Genomic DNA, 16,641 nt, shown 5'->3' with positions numbered 1-16,641 from the left:
TGTGTGTGTGTGTGTGTGTGTGATGCTGTGTCTGTAGTATCAGCATGTGGTTGAAGTGAAAGAGGAAACGGTTGTCACAACAGGGGCAGATCTAGCTCCAGCTAACGTTCAAGCTCTGATAGGCTACTTATATTATGCTATTAACGTTACCTCTTTGTTTAAGTGATTGAAGCTAGCTTTTTAACTGACGCCGCTGACACCAACTAAACCCATAGACAGAAGTCGAAGCCGGTTTAGGACTGAAAGCACGCGACATGCGACTGGCCTGTCAAGGAGATTTAAAAGTGCTACCTTCAAATGTATACATATTTCTACATATTTCCATATGTAGCTGCTTACATGTTTGCTCTCCCTTCAAAAATATAATAACTCTATTTAGGGAAATTTTAAATGCATCGTTTTATTTTAACTCGGTCGAAACTCTAAATAACTATTAACTATTATAACTGTTAGGCCTGTTTAAATTAGATATCACGAATGTCTTCCTTTTTATTGCGCTTTTGAAAACAATAGAAATGTTGGAAATAGTCAAATTGCAGGTAGGCTACTGCAATAAAAAATGTTTGTTACCCTAATCCATAATTCTAAAACTCCTAAAGTGGCATGTTCACTTGTGGGGAGGATTATGCATATCATTTTTAGTTTCTTCTTGTCTTTTTTTGTTTATTTAATATTGAACATGTTGGGGCTTCGTATTGTATCAAATGTATTTTAACCATTGAATCTATGATTTTAACATGTTGATGCCTTATCTGTATCAAGTTCTCGTTAACGGCACTTGAAGGCAGCATGTGTCTTATCCATGCGCGCTTTCTCGGAGTTTGTAATTTGATGTGTTTGACTTTTTAGCATCCAGATGAAAAAATAAACATCCATATAACTCAAATCCCATATCTTCTTTGTTCCACTAAGTTTAATTTAAAAGTGGCATCGTTTATTTTCAAAGAACGCAAACATTCGTTATTTTGACACATCTGTGTTTCCGTAGAGGCGGAAGTAACGTTTCACAACCAGCAGTGCCCCAGCGTGACTTTCACCGGGTTGTCAGAGTCGGTTGTGTCGGGTTGTGTAAAAAGAGGACCACCACCCTGTCCCCGACCAAGCAGTCACAATGAGACTACTAAAAGCGGGTCTGTCCTTGGCAAAAACGCATCTTTTGGCGCCAGGAAGTGTCACTCTTAAAAAGGTAACATTAGGAGTTGTCTGCAGTCGAACCGATTGTACATCAAGCCATCTCATACTGCTCTGCCAAATTTGCATTTCACAATCGGTAAACAGACAGAACGGGTTTAGCATCTTGATTTTCCTCTGTTCGATCTCTACAGGTGCTCATTAACAGCTGTCGTACATGCTCCTCTGGTATCTTTCCCAACGAGAGGATCCGCAACATCGGGATCTCAGCTCACATCGACTCGGGGAAGACCACCCTGACCGAGCGTGTCCTCTTTTACACCGGCAAAATAGCAGAGATTCACGAGGTGAGCGCTGAGGCGGACTGTGTTTGTGCATAAATGGAGCTGTTGCTGTCCGGTAAGGTTCGCATGCGTACCGTTTGCATTCATGGGCTGTTGTCCTTCACCTGGGGTTTGTAGGTGAAGGGGAAGGATGGTGTGGGAGCCACTATGGACTCTATGGAGCTGGAGAGACAGAGAGGCATCACCATCCAGTCAGCTGCTACATACACCGTGTGGGAGAATCACAACATCAACATCATTGACACACCAGGTACTACACGTTGTACATCATGTGGGTCCGGTGGCGACACAAGTTGCTTATGACCCCTGTTTGTTGTAATTTGGTTACATAATAATACAGGACTTTTCTCAACGGGCTACTCTAAGGCCCTACTAAGTTTAGGGACTTGAGAGGGACAGTTTTAAAAAAAAAATGAATGGGGTAAAACGGATCAGCAGAAGCTGAGATAAGCTGATTTTAGTCCTAATATAGGCTAAGCACCACAAATATTGGATCTGACATTTCCCATGATGCAACTTGATAATGTTTCTTCATTAGACCCTACCTGCCTGGTAAATGCCCATGTCCTTAAAACCAAATGCATCTGGTTTGTAATGCAGGCGCCCTGGTCTTAAAGCCCAAGCCAAGGTAACCCTGATGATCAATAGGTACATTTCTCAGACTTTTAAAATCATGGGTAAAGTAGGTGGTGCCCCTTTTATGGCCCATACCCTCTTAAGTGATATTGTGTGTGAAGGGTGCTAATCTTGTAACATTTCATGTAGGAAGAAAGAAAAGTTTAATCTTCACAACTTTGTGGTGCCAACAGACTGACTTGTGCGAATTTTCAATTGTGGTGTAGTCATATTACAATGTTTAATTGTACCAGAGCTTCTTTGATTTCACTGATATTTTATTTGAGCCGAAGTAATTGTTCATAGTTAAAACTTTTAATGGACGGAAAACAATAGGGCTGCAACTAACGATTATTTTCATAGTCGATTAATCTGTTGATTATTTTCTCGATTAGTTGTTTGGTCTATAAAATGTCAGAAAATGGTGAAAAATGTGGATCAGTGTTTCCCAAAAGCCCAAGATGACGTCCTCAAATGTCTTGTTTTGTCCACAACTCAAAAATATTCAGTTTACTGTCACAGAGGAGAGAAGAAACTAGAACATATTCACATTTAACAAGCTGGTATCAAAGAATTTTTACTTTTGTCTTAAAAAAATTACTTAAACCGACTAATCGATTATCAAAATAGTTGGCGATTAATTTCAAAGTTGACAACTAATCGATTAATCGTTGCATCATTGTTCTAAATTGTAAAAAGGAAGCTAAAGTAAAAAAAAGGTCAAAGGGATGTCTTTTCTTCACTGTCTAATCAGAGTCAGTGGCCCCACAGTTGTCAGTATTTCTACATGGTAATGAAAGTGCAACTGCTGTTGAATACACAAATTACTCACACAGAAACACTGTGAAATCTACAGAATATAAACAAACAGAAAAAGTTACTCCAATACAATAACAGATGTGAACATAATTAGTTACATCTGTACTTGTGATTAACGTATCTGAGCTTGCCTGGACACAGACAGCTTGTGCTATTGTGGTTTAGATTTAGAGTGCAGATTCTAGCCACCATAATCAGCAAGGGTCGGCCCTGCTGAAGTGAATATTTACCAGCTACAGGACTGTACCTCACAAGTCAAAGCAGTCCTTTTTTAAAATGTTTACAGTACTTTTTCCCCTCAATGTCGCTGTCCCTGTTGTTTTTCCAGGTCACGTGGACTTTACCATCGAAGTGGAGCGAGCGCTGCGTGTGCTGGACGGAGCCGTGCTGGTCCTGTGTGCGGTGGGGGGAGTCCAGTGTCAGACCATGACAGTGAACAGACAGATGAAACGCTACAACGTCCCCTTCCTCACCTTCATCAACAAGCTGGACCGCATGGGCGCCAACCCCAGCCGAGCCCTGCAGCAGATGAGGTACATTATACTAACTAACTAATTAACCAGGCGGCTTCCCAGGTGCTCAGTGACCCTGTGGTTCCACTCAGAGTAGGGGTGCACGATATATCGACTCAATATCGTTATCGCGGTATCACGTTGCGCAATGTTATATCGAAAGTGTCGCGATAAGTATGCAATATTTCATTTATTTTGTGGAGCGCTGCGTCCCGTCCGTTGGCTGTGTGGCTTAGTTGTGCTCAATTTAGAGCCTGTTTGAAACGCTATAATGACCATGTTTCATTGGCCAGTTACCGTGCCACTTGCACATGTTAGTGCACGTTAGCGTACGTGGCGCGTACCGCGTGTGTGTGTGTGTGTGTGTGTGTGTGTGTGCGCATATTTGGACAGAGTGACCGTGTAAGTGAAGAAATTGATAAAGACAACAAAACGGAACGAATCAGAGAAGCGAAAGAAAAGTTGTCCTTTTGTGTAGTGTTATTTATTTATTCATGTTGTACCAGTCCAGTATGACTGTCAGTTGAAATAAACCTTGTGTAAGAAAACTTGTTTTATTTGTTATGAATCTATTTTGATGCGTTTTCCCATAACTTATACATTTACATATGTTTATTGAAACTAATATCAATATCGCAGTATTCATAATTGATATCTCAATATCGTGGAACCCTACATTCCTACACGTAGGAATTGTAAGGTGCTCTTATTTAAATCCCGACTTGGACAAACAGTTGTTTTTTTTCTGTTTGGCATCAATATGTGGAATTCCTTCCCTACAGAACTCAAACTGGATCCTGACTGGGATCATTTTAAACTCAAACTGAAACCGGTTTTTGAAGAGAGACGAGTAATGGAGTCATGAATTAGGGGCGTTGAAATGAATCATTGCACCGCGACGCGGACGTGGACATTCTGCATCGATGCAGGGACAGACCATAATCGATTATTGCCTACTGATGCTACTTGTTGATTTTTTTTGCTTTTTTTGTTTTTGTCTGCTGGGTTCAGACTCGCTATATTCAGGAAGTGTCTTTCTCAAAAGCAGATACAATAAAAAGGGGATTTCATATATGTCTGACTGCTTGAATTTGTCGATGAAAACCACGTGTAGTAATATATAGTAATATATATATATATATATATATATATATATATATATATAAAAAATAATATTGAGGTGACGCATCGTGATATCGATTCTAATCGTTGACACGATAATGGTAATCAAATTGAATCGTGAGTGTGAAGATTCACAACCCCTAATCATCACGAATGATGATTTGTCTGTATTTTCTTGTTGAGTTTTGAGTTTTAATGTACGTACCTATTGTTGAATTTGTGGTTATGTATTTGTTGTTGAGTTTTATGTATTTTAAAGGCCCATCCTGGGACGGGCATTTCAAATCAGCTTAGGCTATAAATGCTGTGGTGTATGGCATTGGTTAATGCTAGACAACTGTCCCTGTACAAACAAACATTTAATAAAATACAAATGTTGGAAATGCCGTGCCTGTGCGCATGCGTCAGTATGAACATTTCTAGCCGTCACATCAAGATGGATGCAGCAGCCAACGTGACATCATGACTTTGCGTAAACATACCATACCGCCACTTTCCTAAAGCCAAGTGGCGTGTTATCTGTACGCATTTTGAGCTATCCGCGTGTATATCTGCGCTGTGTATCACAGTGTAAACATACACGGCACTTTCCACGTGGCGTGTTATCGCGAGGCTACGGTTGGTTTTAACGTCACACGTGGGGGGGGGGAAAGAAAAACCGGTTGGGATTAGGAAAAGAAGAACTGGGTTGGGTTTAGGAAAAGAAAAACGTGGTAAGGAAACAACACACGCGGGACGCAATCCCCGCTCTCCTGCGTGAAAGTCCTGTGTTTTTACCCATTCCACCACCCCGACCAACCTCCCTACGCAGATTTTCGCCCTTCATTCTACTCGCTACGGCGTCAATTCACACGCAAACGCAAGGTAATGTAAGTCAATGGAGGACAAACGGCGTTGATAAACACGCAGAAATGTGAGTGAGAGGGAGACAACAGTTGTGTGTGATGTGTGCGTCATTGCTGAAAAACCACACACGCACACAAAAACAAATGTATTTCTAATCACCTACACATACAGTAGATGACTATATACCCATATAGCCATTGGTACATACCAAACAGTGTATACCCTATTGTGCTTTGCTGTGCTGTGTAAATCCTTCAACACCTCAAGTAAAGTTCTGGATTGAATTGCATCGACTCCTTTGTGTTCTGACCGACAGCCCAGTGAGACACCCATCTTAAATACATCATTCCTAATACAGTCCTGCCATATTTACCAACCCAACACCCATTTAGTGAAGTAAACAATCCGCTTTGGTTTTCCTTCCTGTATTTTTGTTCTCACTTCAGACTTTTTCTTTGCCTTCCCCAGAACCAAACTGAACCACAACGCAGCCTTCCTGAGCATCCCCATCGGCCTGGAGGGGAACATGCGCGGCATCATCGACCTTGTAGAGGAGCGGAGCATGTATTTTGAAGGGCCTTTTGGGTGAGGGATTACCCTTGTGGTAGCTTGACCATGAAGAGATCTGTTTCTGTGCGAATTGTGTTATTTTGTTCTGCACTGTAATTTTAGCAGCAAGAATAGTTTTCACCCTATATGAGACTGATTAAAGACAGCTACAGTAGAATTATAACACCAACCGGTATCAGTGATACAAATCATCAAAATCTGCAATCAACATGATTCACTCCGTTTCTTCCTCCCTGCAGTCAAACTATCCGCTATGATGAGATCCCGGCAGATTTTCGTGCTGAGGCTGCAGAACGGAGGCAGGAGCTGGTGGAGTGTGTGGCTAACGCTGATGAAGTCTTGGGAGAGATGTTCTTGGAGGAAAAGATTCCAACCAACAAAGACCTGAAGGTTTGTGTCCAGTACTTTCTGAGATATTTTAATCTGGACCAAAGTAGTGGACCATGCGGTGCTTATAAAAATAAGGCATCTTTGAGATCTAATTTTGACCAGTCTTCCTATTAAAACATGGCATTGTTGGGCACCCGGAAAACTCAGTTGATAGAGGGGGCGCCCATAGATGGAGGTTTACTCCTCGACGCAGCGGGCCCGGGTTCGACTCCGACCTGCGGCCCTTTGCTGCGTGTCATTCCCCCCTCTCTCTCTCTCTCTCCCCTTTCATTTCTTCAGCTGTCCTGTCAATAAAGGCCTTAAAATGCCCAAAAAAATAATCTTAAAAAAAACATGACATTGTTTTTTCATTTAAACTCAACATTCAAGACTTTGGCAACCAATAAAAAAAACCTTCAATCGCATATCTAAAATGGAACATGAACACTTGAGTTTGAATGAAGAATAAAGATGATTTAGTTGCCCAACACTCATCACATCACTGTCTTCCAGGCTGCAATCCGCAGGGCCACAGTGCAGCGTCTGTTCACTCCAGTGTTGGTGGGCACAGCGTTGAAGAACAAGGGCGTTCAGCCTCTACTGGACGCTGTCCTTGATTACCTGCCGAACCCCACTGAAGTAAAAAACTATGCTATCCTCAATGACGAGTGAGTATAGACCAGGGTCTATCTATAATATCTTTCATGAGAAAATGTGTGCACTAATGTCTGTGGGTTTTTCACTGTGTTAGAGATGTCAGTGAAACATCAAAGATTCTAATGGACCCTACAAGAGACTCTGCAAAACCGTATGTTGGGCTGGCCTTCAAACTGGAGGCAAGATGCTGTTCTTTATCTTTATTTCTGCAATTTTGCTTAACAGGAACATCTTAATCTGTCATGCTTTATCTGCCTGCGGTGTGTCTCAATATCAGGCAGGAAGGTTTGGCCAGCTGACATATGTGCGGGTGTACCAGGGCTGTCTGAAGAAGGGGGAGTACATCATCAACACACGCACGAGCAAGAAGGTCAGAGTTCAGAGGCTTGTGCGTCTCCACGCTGACCAAATGGAGGTGAGTACAAGCGGGGCATACGTCACAGCACAGCAGGCTGTCACAGGTCACAGTTTTCCATCTGTGGTTTGCATTTCAAACAGCAGAGGAACATGACTGGTCAAAATGGTTAGGTTCCTCTTTTTGGCACCAGTCAAGTGTGTAGATAACAACCACATCCCCTGTGATACCATATTTTCCATTACGTTTCCATCCTTCTTGCATCAAAACAAGACATGCAACTATTTAATATTTTATGTCCTGAAGGTTAACATCTTGCCCTCCTTATTTATTTTATCATTCCTTTTGTGTCCTTTCTATCCATGCTGGGCTTGTTTAGGATGTGGATGAGGTTTATGCAGGCGATATATGTGCTCTGTTTGGGATTGACTGTGCCAGCGGAGACACTTTTACATCCAGGACTAGCGCTAACCTCTCCATGGTGAGTGACGTTTTTAGAAATGATTGTTCTTTTACTTCTTCTCTCCAGGATATTGATGAGAATATTGTGCTCATTTGTTATCCTTTTGTCCAACAGGAGTCTATTCATGTCCCAGAGCCTGTCATTTCCATGTCAATGAAGCCAACCAACAAGGTTAAAAAAAAAAAAAAAAAAAACTTTAATTTACCCTTGGATTCTGTCTCGAGTCTTAATCGCATCTATAAACTCTTCTCGTTATCTTGCTTCCAAACAGAATGACCTGGATAAATTTTCCAAAGGTATTAACCGTTTCACCAGGGAAGATCCGACGTTTCGAGTGCATTTTGACACCGAGAGCAAAGAAACCATCATCTCGGGCATGGGCGAGCTGCATCTTGAAATCTACTCCCAGGTACCCAGTCAGAGAGGATGTTTGGCATGTTCTGCATACTAGACGTCCTGCAATAAATGAGACACAGACCTATTTTGTCTCTGACTGATGGTTATTCATATCTAGTTAGATTTGTGGACATTTGGACCTGTCAGCTGCACCACAAACCAAATGCTACTAAGCTTCAGTGTTTTAGGAGTGAGCTCTCCAGACTCAGGAAATCAGACTGAACACTAAAATGGATAAATCATGAAGTAGCACAGCATTTAAAAAAAAAAAAAAAGGGTGTTTCCTCAAGTTTGAATGAATTGTCCCTGTAAACCTGATATATCGGATCTGTTTCTTTCAATTTATTCTTGTATTGGTTTGTTGTTTTCAGAGGATGGAGAGGGAATACAACTGTCCCTGTGTGATGGGAAAGCCCAAAGTGGCTTTCAGAGAGACGATCACAAGTCCTGTACAGTAAGTGCTCATCTCTAGACAGACAGACAGACATAAACTGAGGCAATAGTCTGTATAAACAGTTTATTTTGGCTAAAATACAACAGCAACCAAAAGTACTACAAAAGTGGCACAATGTAAGGATATCATTATTGTATATGATGGCTTTTTTACTTGCAGCATTCAGTCAAGCAGCAAGATGTTGTAATAGCAGTGTGACGAATGTCATCAGTTTAGTTTGTGTTTGGAGGTTTTTCCCCATCATGGCGGTGTGGCAGCTGTTCCATCTGCAGCACTTTAACACCATCTGGAGGAGACCAGGTGAACAGCAACTTCCAGTGAATGATTTCCTGCAACCAAAAAAAAAACACAGATTGTCAAATTAACAGGAGATATCAAGTAGGAAAACCACACACTTGAATGCAATATTGAGCACGAGAGGAAGTGTTCTTCTCAACTAACTGGTATCAGACCAGATTACTGTAAGATGCCACTAGCGCCGCCATTATTATTCTGGTAAACAATCATTTGAGTTATTTATCAAGAAAATTTAGCAAACGTTTACGGCTTTATAAATGTGGTAAATTAGCCTTCTCACTCACTGTAAAATGAGGTTTTGAGGAAGGTTTTTTTCTCTTTAGTTACAGTCTAAACAATAAATGCTAAAGCAAAGCTTTGGACGGACAGTAAGTTGTGGGAGCCATCTAGTCTTTCAGTCATTTTTCTAGATTAATAAATACATTTAAAGATTTGTTTAGGGTGGTAATTAAAAATGTTTATGTAAAAGTTTGTTAATAATAATAATAATAATAAGAAGAAGAAGTGGCTACCTGGGACACCATCTCATGCAGCAATATGTGACCGTCGAACTTCAGCTGGTCGTTCTCAGTCGCCTGCAGTAGACAAGGGAAAAATAAAGCCAAATTATATAAACAGAATCTAATACAAAGGTTACATCCTCACATGGTGTGCAGCTTCCTCTCAGCCAAAAACTTCACATCATGGCTGAATGTTTGGTCTGCCTTTGATGCAAAAAACTTGTGACTGTATAGAATAGATTGTGCACTCTTCTTCTTTCTTCTTCCATTTTTATTATCTAACACGGTATACATGTTGACATCAATTTGAAGAGACAATTTTATGTTTTTATTGCAATATGAACTAAGATATTTACGGAAAAAGACTGTTTCCATTACTGTTGTAAATGTCAAACAATTAACCCTACTCATCACTACAATACCTTGAAAAATATTGATATTCCAGACCATTTGATACCTCAAATGTGAAGTAGTTCATAACCGCACTCCTGCTGTTTTCTTTGTCAACCAAAAGCAGTCGCAGAAGCTCTGCACTTGCCATCTTTAATGAGCTAACACCATAACAAAACCTGCAAAATTATAATATTTAACCGGAGCGAATGAGAAGAGTGAGTGAGTGAATGAGAGGAGGTGGGGCTATGTGGGCAACACAGCGTTGTTTCTGTCAGCGAGCTCGCTGTTGGAGAGAATTGAGAGTATCGGAAAAAATGAGTATTGAAACCAAATATTCAGAATTGATATGTATCGAAAACACTACAATAGAGGATTAATGAGCAAAACAAACCTACCAGCTGTGTGATGTTGGCCACCTGAGCCATGTTGTACAGAGTGTTTTCACTGGACTCATTCAGCATGACGAAGCTGGCGGCCACGATGCTGAGGTGCCAGAAAGGCTTCATGTCAGGCTCAATGTGACCGTAGCTGTCTGTTGGTCACAATGTCTGTGTGTTACGAAGGATGTTAGATTGTATATAGGTGTGGTGCTTGATTATGACACATGTATACTTGTCCTATAAACATACACTGTGTGATCTCATATTGTACAGGGGAGTACACCACCAGTGTTCACAATCTCGGTCTTTTGTGTCAGTATTGTTAAGAGTAACACTGAGTTTAAAAATCCCCAAACGCTGAAATTTCAAACTGCCGATGTTGTGCAATATGTGACTTTTTGTGATGATTAGCAGCACTAGCAGGCAGCGTTCGTTTTCATGTACATACCAGGGAGATTTTGTGCCGACAGCAGGCCCGAGTTCATCTTGTACTGTTGGTACAAGGCCTCTTCTTGAGCTTTAGTGTTGATTTTCAGGAGCTCCTCATATGAGGCCTGGACCTGTGGTGAGCGCTGCTGTTCCCCCCTGGGAAACAAAATCTCTGCAGAGCATTTCTCCGTGGTCTGGATGATTTAAAAATAAATAAAAAAATAAATAAATAAAAAAAGGGGTGGTGGATTAAAAAGAAGAAAGGAAGGTTTGATAAGAAAGAAGTGGAGGGGAGTATACAGAGCAAAGGCGTAGTCCAGGAGTCACCATGGCAGCCAGTGAGTCAATGTTGCACCACATTGCCTCCTTTTATCTTATGTTTAGTTATATCTTGTCAAACCTGCCCACTCTAAAGCCAGAGATTATTTACTTTACACAAAAAATGTATGCCTAAGATTATCTTAAAATATTTTTCCATAAGCACAATGTGACTGCAAGGACATTGACCTTTTTAAATATTGAGGATAAATGCATTGAGTTGAACATATGTTTTTTTCCTATTTTGAAACAACCCAAATGAGCACTAAATCTCGCAGAGCAGCATGGTCAAGGCTTTTCCATTATCTGATTCAGGAACCAAAATTGTAATTAGATGTGGTTTTTGATCTAATGTTAGGGTGCTTTTTAATATCTGGGCATGGACAACTGACTCATTTACAGTTATTTTCTGTTGATTACTTAGCGCTGTCACTGTAAAACAAAAAATCAGAAATTAAACCAAATCTAAGGCACATTTGTGTAACTACCAAATATGTTAATGAAACTACTCTAGACTGACAGACTGTATCGAAGTCATGTGTAAGTCCATTGCGAGGAAAATCCTAAATCATATCTTACATTGCCGTTCAGCTCCTGCACTGAGATCTCCAGCTCATACTTTCTTCCAGAGTCTTCCACATCCTAAAAGGGAAGTCAGAAATAGCCACAGTTGGTAGAAGTTTGAACTTCATTGTAAACTTAACTATAGTTAGTAGTACAGTATATAGTTAAAGTTGAGCTGACCTCTGCGTTTCCTCTGTGGACTTTGTGCAGTTGCAACAGCCGGTATGGAGAGCCGTAGCGGGTGTTAAGGTAGTGTTGTACCACTTGGGCTGCCCTCCGAGCAGGGTAGTGATTGATGTTCAGCTCTCCTGTCGCCATCACATTCTCTTCAGCCTTCTCCTGCACTATAACTTCCTGCTGTTGTTCCAAAGAAAAAGTGAGTGCAGACAGTGAGTGAGGAAATAATGACAAGACTGCATTGAAACAGAAGCTGCTGTAATGAACAGTGATGGGCTTCTAACCCCTGAAGGACTTTGACCCTCAGGTGTCAGCAGGGTGGAGCTTTTGTCTGGTGTCGGTTTGTCTCTAGATAAGAGAGGCTTCAGGCACAGGTAGAACATTCATTGAGCAAAGTGGAAAGGAAAGGAAATATGGAGAAGTGTAAGAAACGGTACAGGGTAAAAAGAAGTGAAATATGATCTTGCCTGTAACTGAAATGCTCCGACTTCCCTGCCTGTTACTTCTCCATTCAAGTGGAAAGAGGACTTCCTTCTTTTTCTGACACCAGAGCTCTTTGAGGACTGCCCTCTTTTTAAAGAGACAGAGCTCTTTTCTGTTCTTTCTTCTTTATAACAGGCAATGCAAGCAAATGTGGATCAGTCAGATTTGGTGCAGCAATGCAGCGTTTCAACTGCAATTCAATTAGGAAGGACATTTCAAATCTCAGTGATGAGTGAGAGCATTAACACTGATATCTGATATTTGTCACCCATATTGGTCAATGTATTGGTCATTGGCAATGTAGTCTAATTGCAAATAGTCTTCATGTAACTTTATTTTAAGAACAACATGATGCATGAGTTCAGCTGTTGCTGTATTGACAGAGGTGTTAAGTGACATGTTCGTAAAGAGAGATGAAGTACTCAAAACTCGTGGTTTTTAATAATAGTGCACTTGTACCATAGATTGTATAAAATACTAATACCTGTAATACCTAAAACTAAAATGTATTTATCTAAGAAATTAGTGTATAATATCATTAGTTAAAAGGTATAATTATTTGGTCAAAATTGTGATTATGAAAAAGACATTTTAGTTTAATTAAAATGTTTTTTTTTTGTTTGCAATTAGGTTAGTTAGTTTTATTTTATTTCTGTGTCATGCCAAACACTTGGCCCATCCCATATGGGATTATAAGACCCCACAAACCTATTTAACCGACATCTTCTGGTCACAAAGACAAATCAGTTTTTCCTCTTCTACATTAACACATTGTCCAGTTTCAACAGTCAAAGGCAAAATACCAGATCTCAACTGAGCACGTAGAGATCTTTGCCTTTTAGACAAAATATTTAGACGCAATTTTGGCTTAGCCCATATATCGTCGGCCCACTGCTCTCCCTTTAGCAAACACAGATTCTTTAAACACACCAATATTCAGCTTTTCATTATTAAGAAACGACTCACCCAACCCATAGTTACAAAACAATATATATCTTTAGACCAAGAACTTGTTTATCCCAAAGAAATATTTGCCTTGTCAACCTATTTGCATTCACAGAGTAAACAATTCCATAACGGAGTTAGTTATTTTTATATATATATATATATATATATATATATATACACACACACACACACACACACACACACACACACACACTGTATATATACTGAGCAGTTTAAGCGCCACTTATATTAGTGTTTTCTAAGGAGTGTGTATTTTTGCTACTGACTGATGATTTTGGTACTGTAATTTGATTACCAATAGAATTGCTCAAAGATGCTTAAACAAAGTGGACTGTGGTTAACAGATGGTTAAGCTGTGTCACACGCATTCAAAATGTTGATGTTTTGCCCCATTTTTCTGTAGGTTTGACTTCACTCATAAGAAGCAGAGCGGCGGCTCTGGGCAGTACGGCAAAGTTATCGGAGTCCTTGAGCCTCTTGAGCCAGAGCATTTCACCAAGCTGGAGTTTGAAGACCAGACTGTTGGAACCAACATCCCGAAGCAGTTTGTACCAGCTGTCGAAAAGGTTCGTTTTCCTAACTTTAATGTAGTCACGGTAAAAGAACACTTATACGGTGAAATAACTTTCCAAATAATATCTGTTACTTGAACACTACGTTTAGACGTGCACTTGTTTGTCTTTCATTGCTTGTTTCTTCCCGTCACGCTGCAGGGTTTCAGGGAGGCCTGTGAGAAGGGACCCCTGAGCGGACACAAGATCTCAGGAGTCCGGTTCCTCCTGGAAGACGGAGCGCATCACATGGTGGACTCCAATGAGATCTCCTTCATCCGTGCAGGAGAGGGCGCTCTAAAACAAGGTGACGTCTACGTTAGACCTCCCCGTTCCATGTCATCTCATTCCGTTTTGGCTTCACGCCCGCTGTTGTCGGGGGACATTCTAAAACGCTTAACATGAAAAAGCTTAACGTGGTTAAATGTACCTAAACAACGATCATCACCAAATTACTCTCTCAGGTTGCTTTGATATCAAGCAATATGAGACAGAAATTCGGTGATGATTGATCGTTGTTTAGGTACATTAAACCATGTTAAGCTTTTTCCTCACCATAGGCGCCAATGAAGAAGAAAACGTTAATGTGAGATAACTTCTATAATCGTTGGATTTCGGTTTAGTTGTTTTGACATGCTTAAGTGTTCATAACAAGATATGGCCATGAGAAATTTGGTGATCGTTGTTTAGGTACATTAAACCACGTCAAGCTTTTTCACGTTAAGCGTTTTAGAATGTCCCCTGTGGTCGGCGTATGTTAATGCTGGTTGCAATGTGTTCTCCTCAGCTATGGAAAAAGCAAACGCGACCATCTTGGAGCCAATCATGTCTGTGGAAATCGTAGCACCCCAGGAGTTTCAGGGAACGGTCATTGCTGGTGTAAACCGCCGGCACGGTGTCATCACAGGACAGGACGGAGCTGAAGGATACTTCACGCTGTATGCTGATGTGAGTCCAGTTTGTTAATTCTTCACATACAGCATGTATCCGCAGTCTTTTATCCTACAGCATTTGTTCTCTCATCCTTCACCACCATTAGTATTCGACTAATTTCAGCCCGTTTCTCCCAACAGATTCCACTAAACGACATGTTCGGCTACGCCACAGAACTACGCTCCTGCACTGAAGTAGGTTCAACCTCACCTTATGTGTGAAGTACATCTGTAGTCTATTATATTCTATATATCAGTATAGTAAATTCCCTGTGTTTATATATCAATCTTTGTGTCATTATTATGAAACTGGTTTTCTCAAAAACAAAATGCTAGATAAACGTCTTAAAATTAATAATACACTAACTCTCTTTAAAATCACGTTTAGTTTCCCTAAACTTAGTCTGGCTTTGCCAGACCATCCACATGCTGCGGAGCGGAGGAAGGTCTGACTAGTCCACACAGCATTCTGGGATGGGAGAAAAAAACGTGCTCTGGTTTATTGGCATTTCTTTAAACCAATCACAATCGTCATGGGCGGTGCTAAGATCACCACGGAGCCGCTGTAAAATAGTTGCGCAAGAGAAAACTCAGATTTGACAGATGGTCTAGCTAGCTGTCTGGATTTACCCTGCAGAGATCTGAGGAGCAGTTAACCATAGTCCTCAGAAATCCACCAGAGTTTAAAATTTCAACACAAAGAAAGCGGAAGAATACTGACATCGGCGAAAATACATGCATCAGGCGGAATTTCCCAGAGCAATACCGGAAGTGGAACATCATAGATATAGACTACCCTAAACTAGACCTTTTACTTTGTGATAGATACTTATTGTTTTGGAATATTTGCTAAGCACTGTGCTTCACTGCCTTGGATGTTCAATTCCAGCATTTGTTAATAAAAATATAGATTAAAATGATTTTTTTTATTACCTGGAGGAAAAAAAAAGATCTAGGAATTAGCTATGTTTTTCCAGCCTTGAGTAGTGTCTGCAGTCTTCCTCTCTGGTTGTTGGCACAACCTCCGCCTATCACTGCAGAGGAGTCTTAAAATCAGACAACTTCTATAATGCATTTATAATTTCAAAAACTAACATCCTCCATCTATTGTTGATTCAGGGGAAGGGGGAGTACACCATGGATTACAGCAGATACCAGCCCTGCCTGCCAGCCTCACAAGAGGAACTCATCCACAAATACTTGGAGTCTACAGGGCAGCTGCCTGCGAAGAAGAACAAGTGGAAGAGCTAAAAACTGTCAAAATCTACCACACTGTATACTACTGGACTTTGACTACTGGACTTTGACCACCGTCCGTCATCTTTACACACATTTCTGCCCATCATCAACCGTGACTCGACAATAAGGCTTTCATTTTTAGATGCCATGGAAAACTGACATTTTACTTTCATAGCTATTTTTCCTCCCAAATGTTTAGCATATTTATGACCTTAATTTTAGCACCATGTGATGTTGTTGGTAAGGAAAGCTCAGTGTTTTCACTTGAACTTAAAATGGCATTTGTACTATGTACAGAATGGTCCTGATGTAATAATGACTGAAACAAAGATATATAGGCCTTTAAAGTATAGTTCTTTTTCTGTGCAGATCATTCACGTCTCAACAACTTCTTACAAACACTTGATTCTTTTTTCTCGTACAGCAGCAGTCTGTGTGGCAATGTTGTAGATACTTCACATGAGCGATGCAATTAATAAGCGATAAAATGCATGAGAACCATTCAAGCTAGTAACTCCTTACCTGTCCAAAGATCTCGGTTTTCTCCGCTGTCTCCGGTACGCTGTTGGGGTGAGCCCTCATGTCCGCTGAGTCAGCTTCAGGTCCGATCGTCACACTGGGGCTCCCAGTTATCCCAGTTAACACAGCGAGAACCACCATGATCCTCAGACTCATTATCGTAAGCTGTAAAACCCAGATGCTAGAGAAAAGGGGAAAAACACTTCTGTGAAAGAGCTCAGGAAGGGAAATGACCCT

At 40.7% G+C, this 16,641-nt stretch overlaps 2 protein-coding genes across 6 annotated transcripts; one reads left to right on the top strand and one right to left on the bottom strand.

Moving 5' to 3' along the window:
• Positions 1–29: 29 nt before the first annotated feature.
• gfm1 (G elongation factor, mitochondrial 1) lies at positions 30–15,940 on the top strand. The gene is made up of 19 exons (XM_078246080.1): positions 30–299; positions 989–1,186; positions 1,326–1,478; positions 1,593–1,725; positions 3,238–3,442; positions 5,858–5,974; positions 6,199–6,349; positions 6,842–6,996; positions 7,080–7,164; positions 7,263–7,400; positions 7,720–7,821; positions 7,918–7,974; positions 8,075–8,212; positions 8,571–8,653; positions 13,567–13,729; positions 13,877–14,021; positions 14,502–14,662; positions 14,788–14,841; positions 15,766–15,940. The coding sequence occupies exons 2-19, from the start codon at positions 1,112–1,114 to the stop codon at positions 15,895–15,897; spliced, it is 2,247 nt and encodes a 748-aa protein (XP_078102206.1). The 5' UTR covers positions 30–299; positions 989–1,111; the 3' UTR covers positions 15,898–15,940.
• On the bottom strand, positions 8,702–16,641 carry lxn (latexin). Of its 5 annotated transcripts, none has more exons than XM_078246087.1 (7): positions 16,408–16,641; positions 11,715–11,891; positions 11,550–11,612; positions 10,672–10,846; positions 10,239–10,375; positions 9,463–9,525; positions 8,702–8,982 (listed from the first exon to the last, which is right to left on the bottom strand). In XM_078246087.1, exons 1-7 carry the CDS (start codon positions 16,558–16,560, stop codon positions 8,866–8,868), a joined length of 885 nt encoding a protein of 294 aa, XP_078102213.1. In that variant the 5' UTR covers positions 16,561–16,641; the 3' UTR covers positions 8,702–8,865. The 5 variants fall into 5 exon arrangements, with proteins under 5 accessions (XP_078102213.1, XP_078102217.1, XP_078102218.1 ...); XM_078246091.1 differs by lacking the exon at positions 16,408–16,641 and adding an exon at positions 12,179–12,286; XM_078246092.1 differs by lacking the exon at positions 16,408–16,641 and adding an exon at positions 12,179–12,259 and having other exon boundaries at positions 11,715–11,888.

Source organism: Sander vitreus, chromosome 3 (genome assembly GCF_031162955.1).
Source record: "Sander vitreus isolate 19-12246 chromosome 3, sanVit1, whole genome shotgun sequence".
NCBI classification, from domain to species: domain Eukaryota; kingdom Metazoa; phylum Chordata; class Actinopteri; order Perciformes; family Percidae; genus Sander; species Sander vitreus.
The sequence above is the reverse complement of the archived record's forward strand: the minus strand, read 5'-3'. Positions and strand labels throughout refer to the sequence as shown.

Coding starts and splice junctions, on each gene's coding strand:
- lxn (XM_078246087.1), bottom strand. CDS start 16,560: ATGAGTCTGAGGATCATGGTGGTTCTCGCTGTGTTAACTGGGATAACT. Junction 11,892..16,407: donor AAACCGAGATCTTTGGACAG/GTAAGGAGTTAC, acceptor TTGGAACAACAG/CAGGAAGTTATAGTGCAGGA. Junction 10,376..10,671: donor GTCGGCACAAAATCTCCCTG/GTATGTACATGA, acceptor TGTGACCAACAG/ACAGCTACGGTCACATTGAG.
- gfm1 (XM_078246080.1), top strand. CDS start 1,112: ATGAGACTACTAAAAGCGGGTCTGTCCTTGGCAAAAACGCATCTTTTG. Junction 6,997..7,079: donor TATGCTATCCTCAATGACGA/GTGAGTATAGAC, acceptor TCACTGTGTTAG/AGATGTCAGTGAAACATCAA. Junction 14,842..15,765: donor AACTACGCTCCTGCACTGAA/GTAGGTTCAACC, acceptor TTGTTGATTCAG/GGGAAGGGGGAGTACACCAT.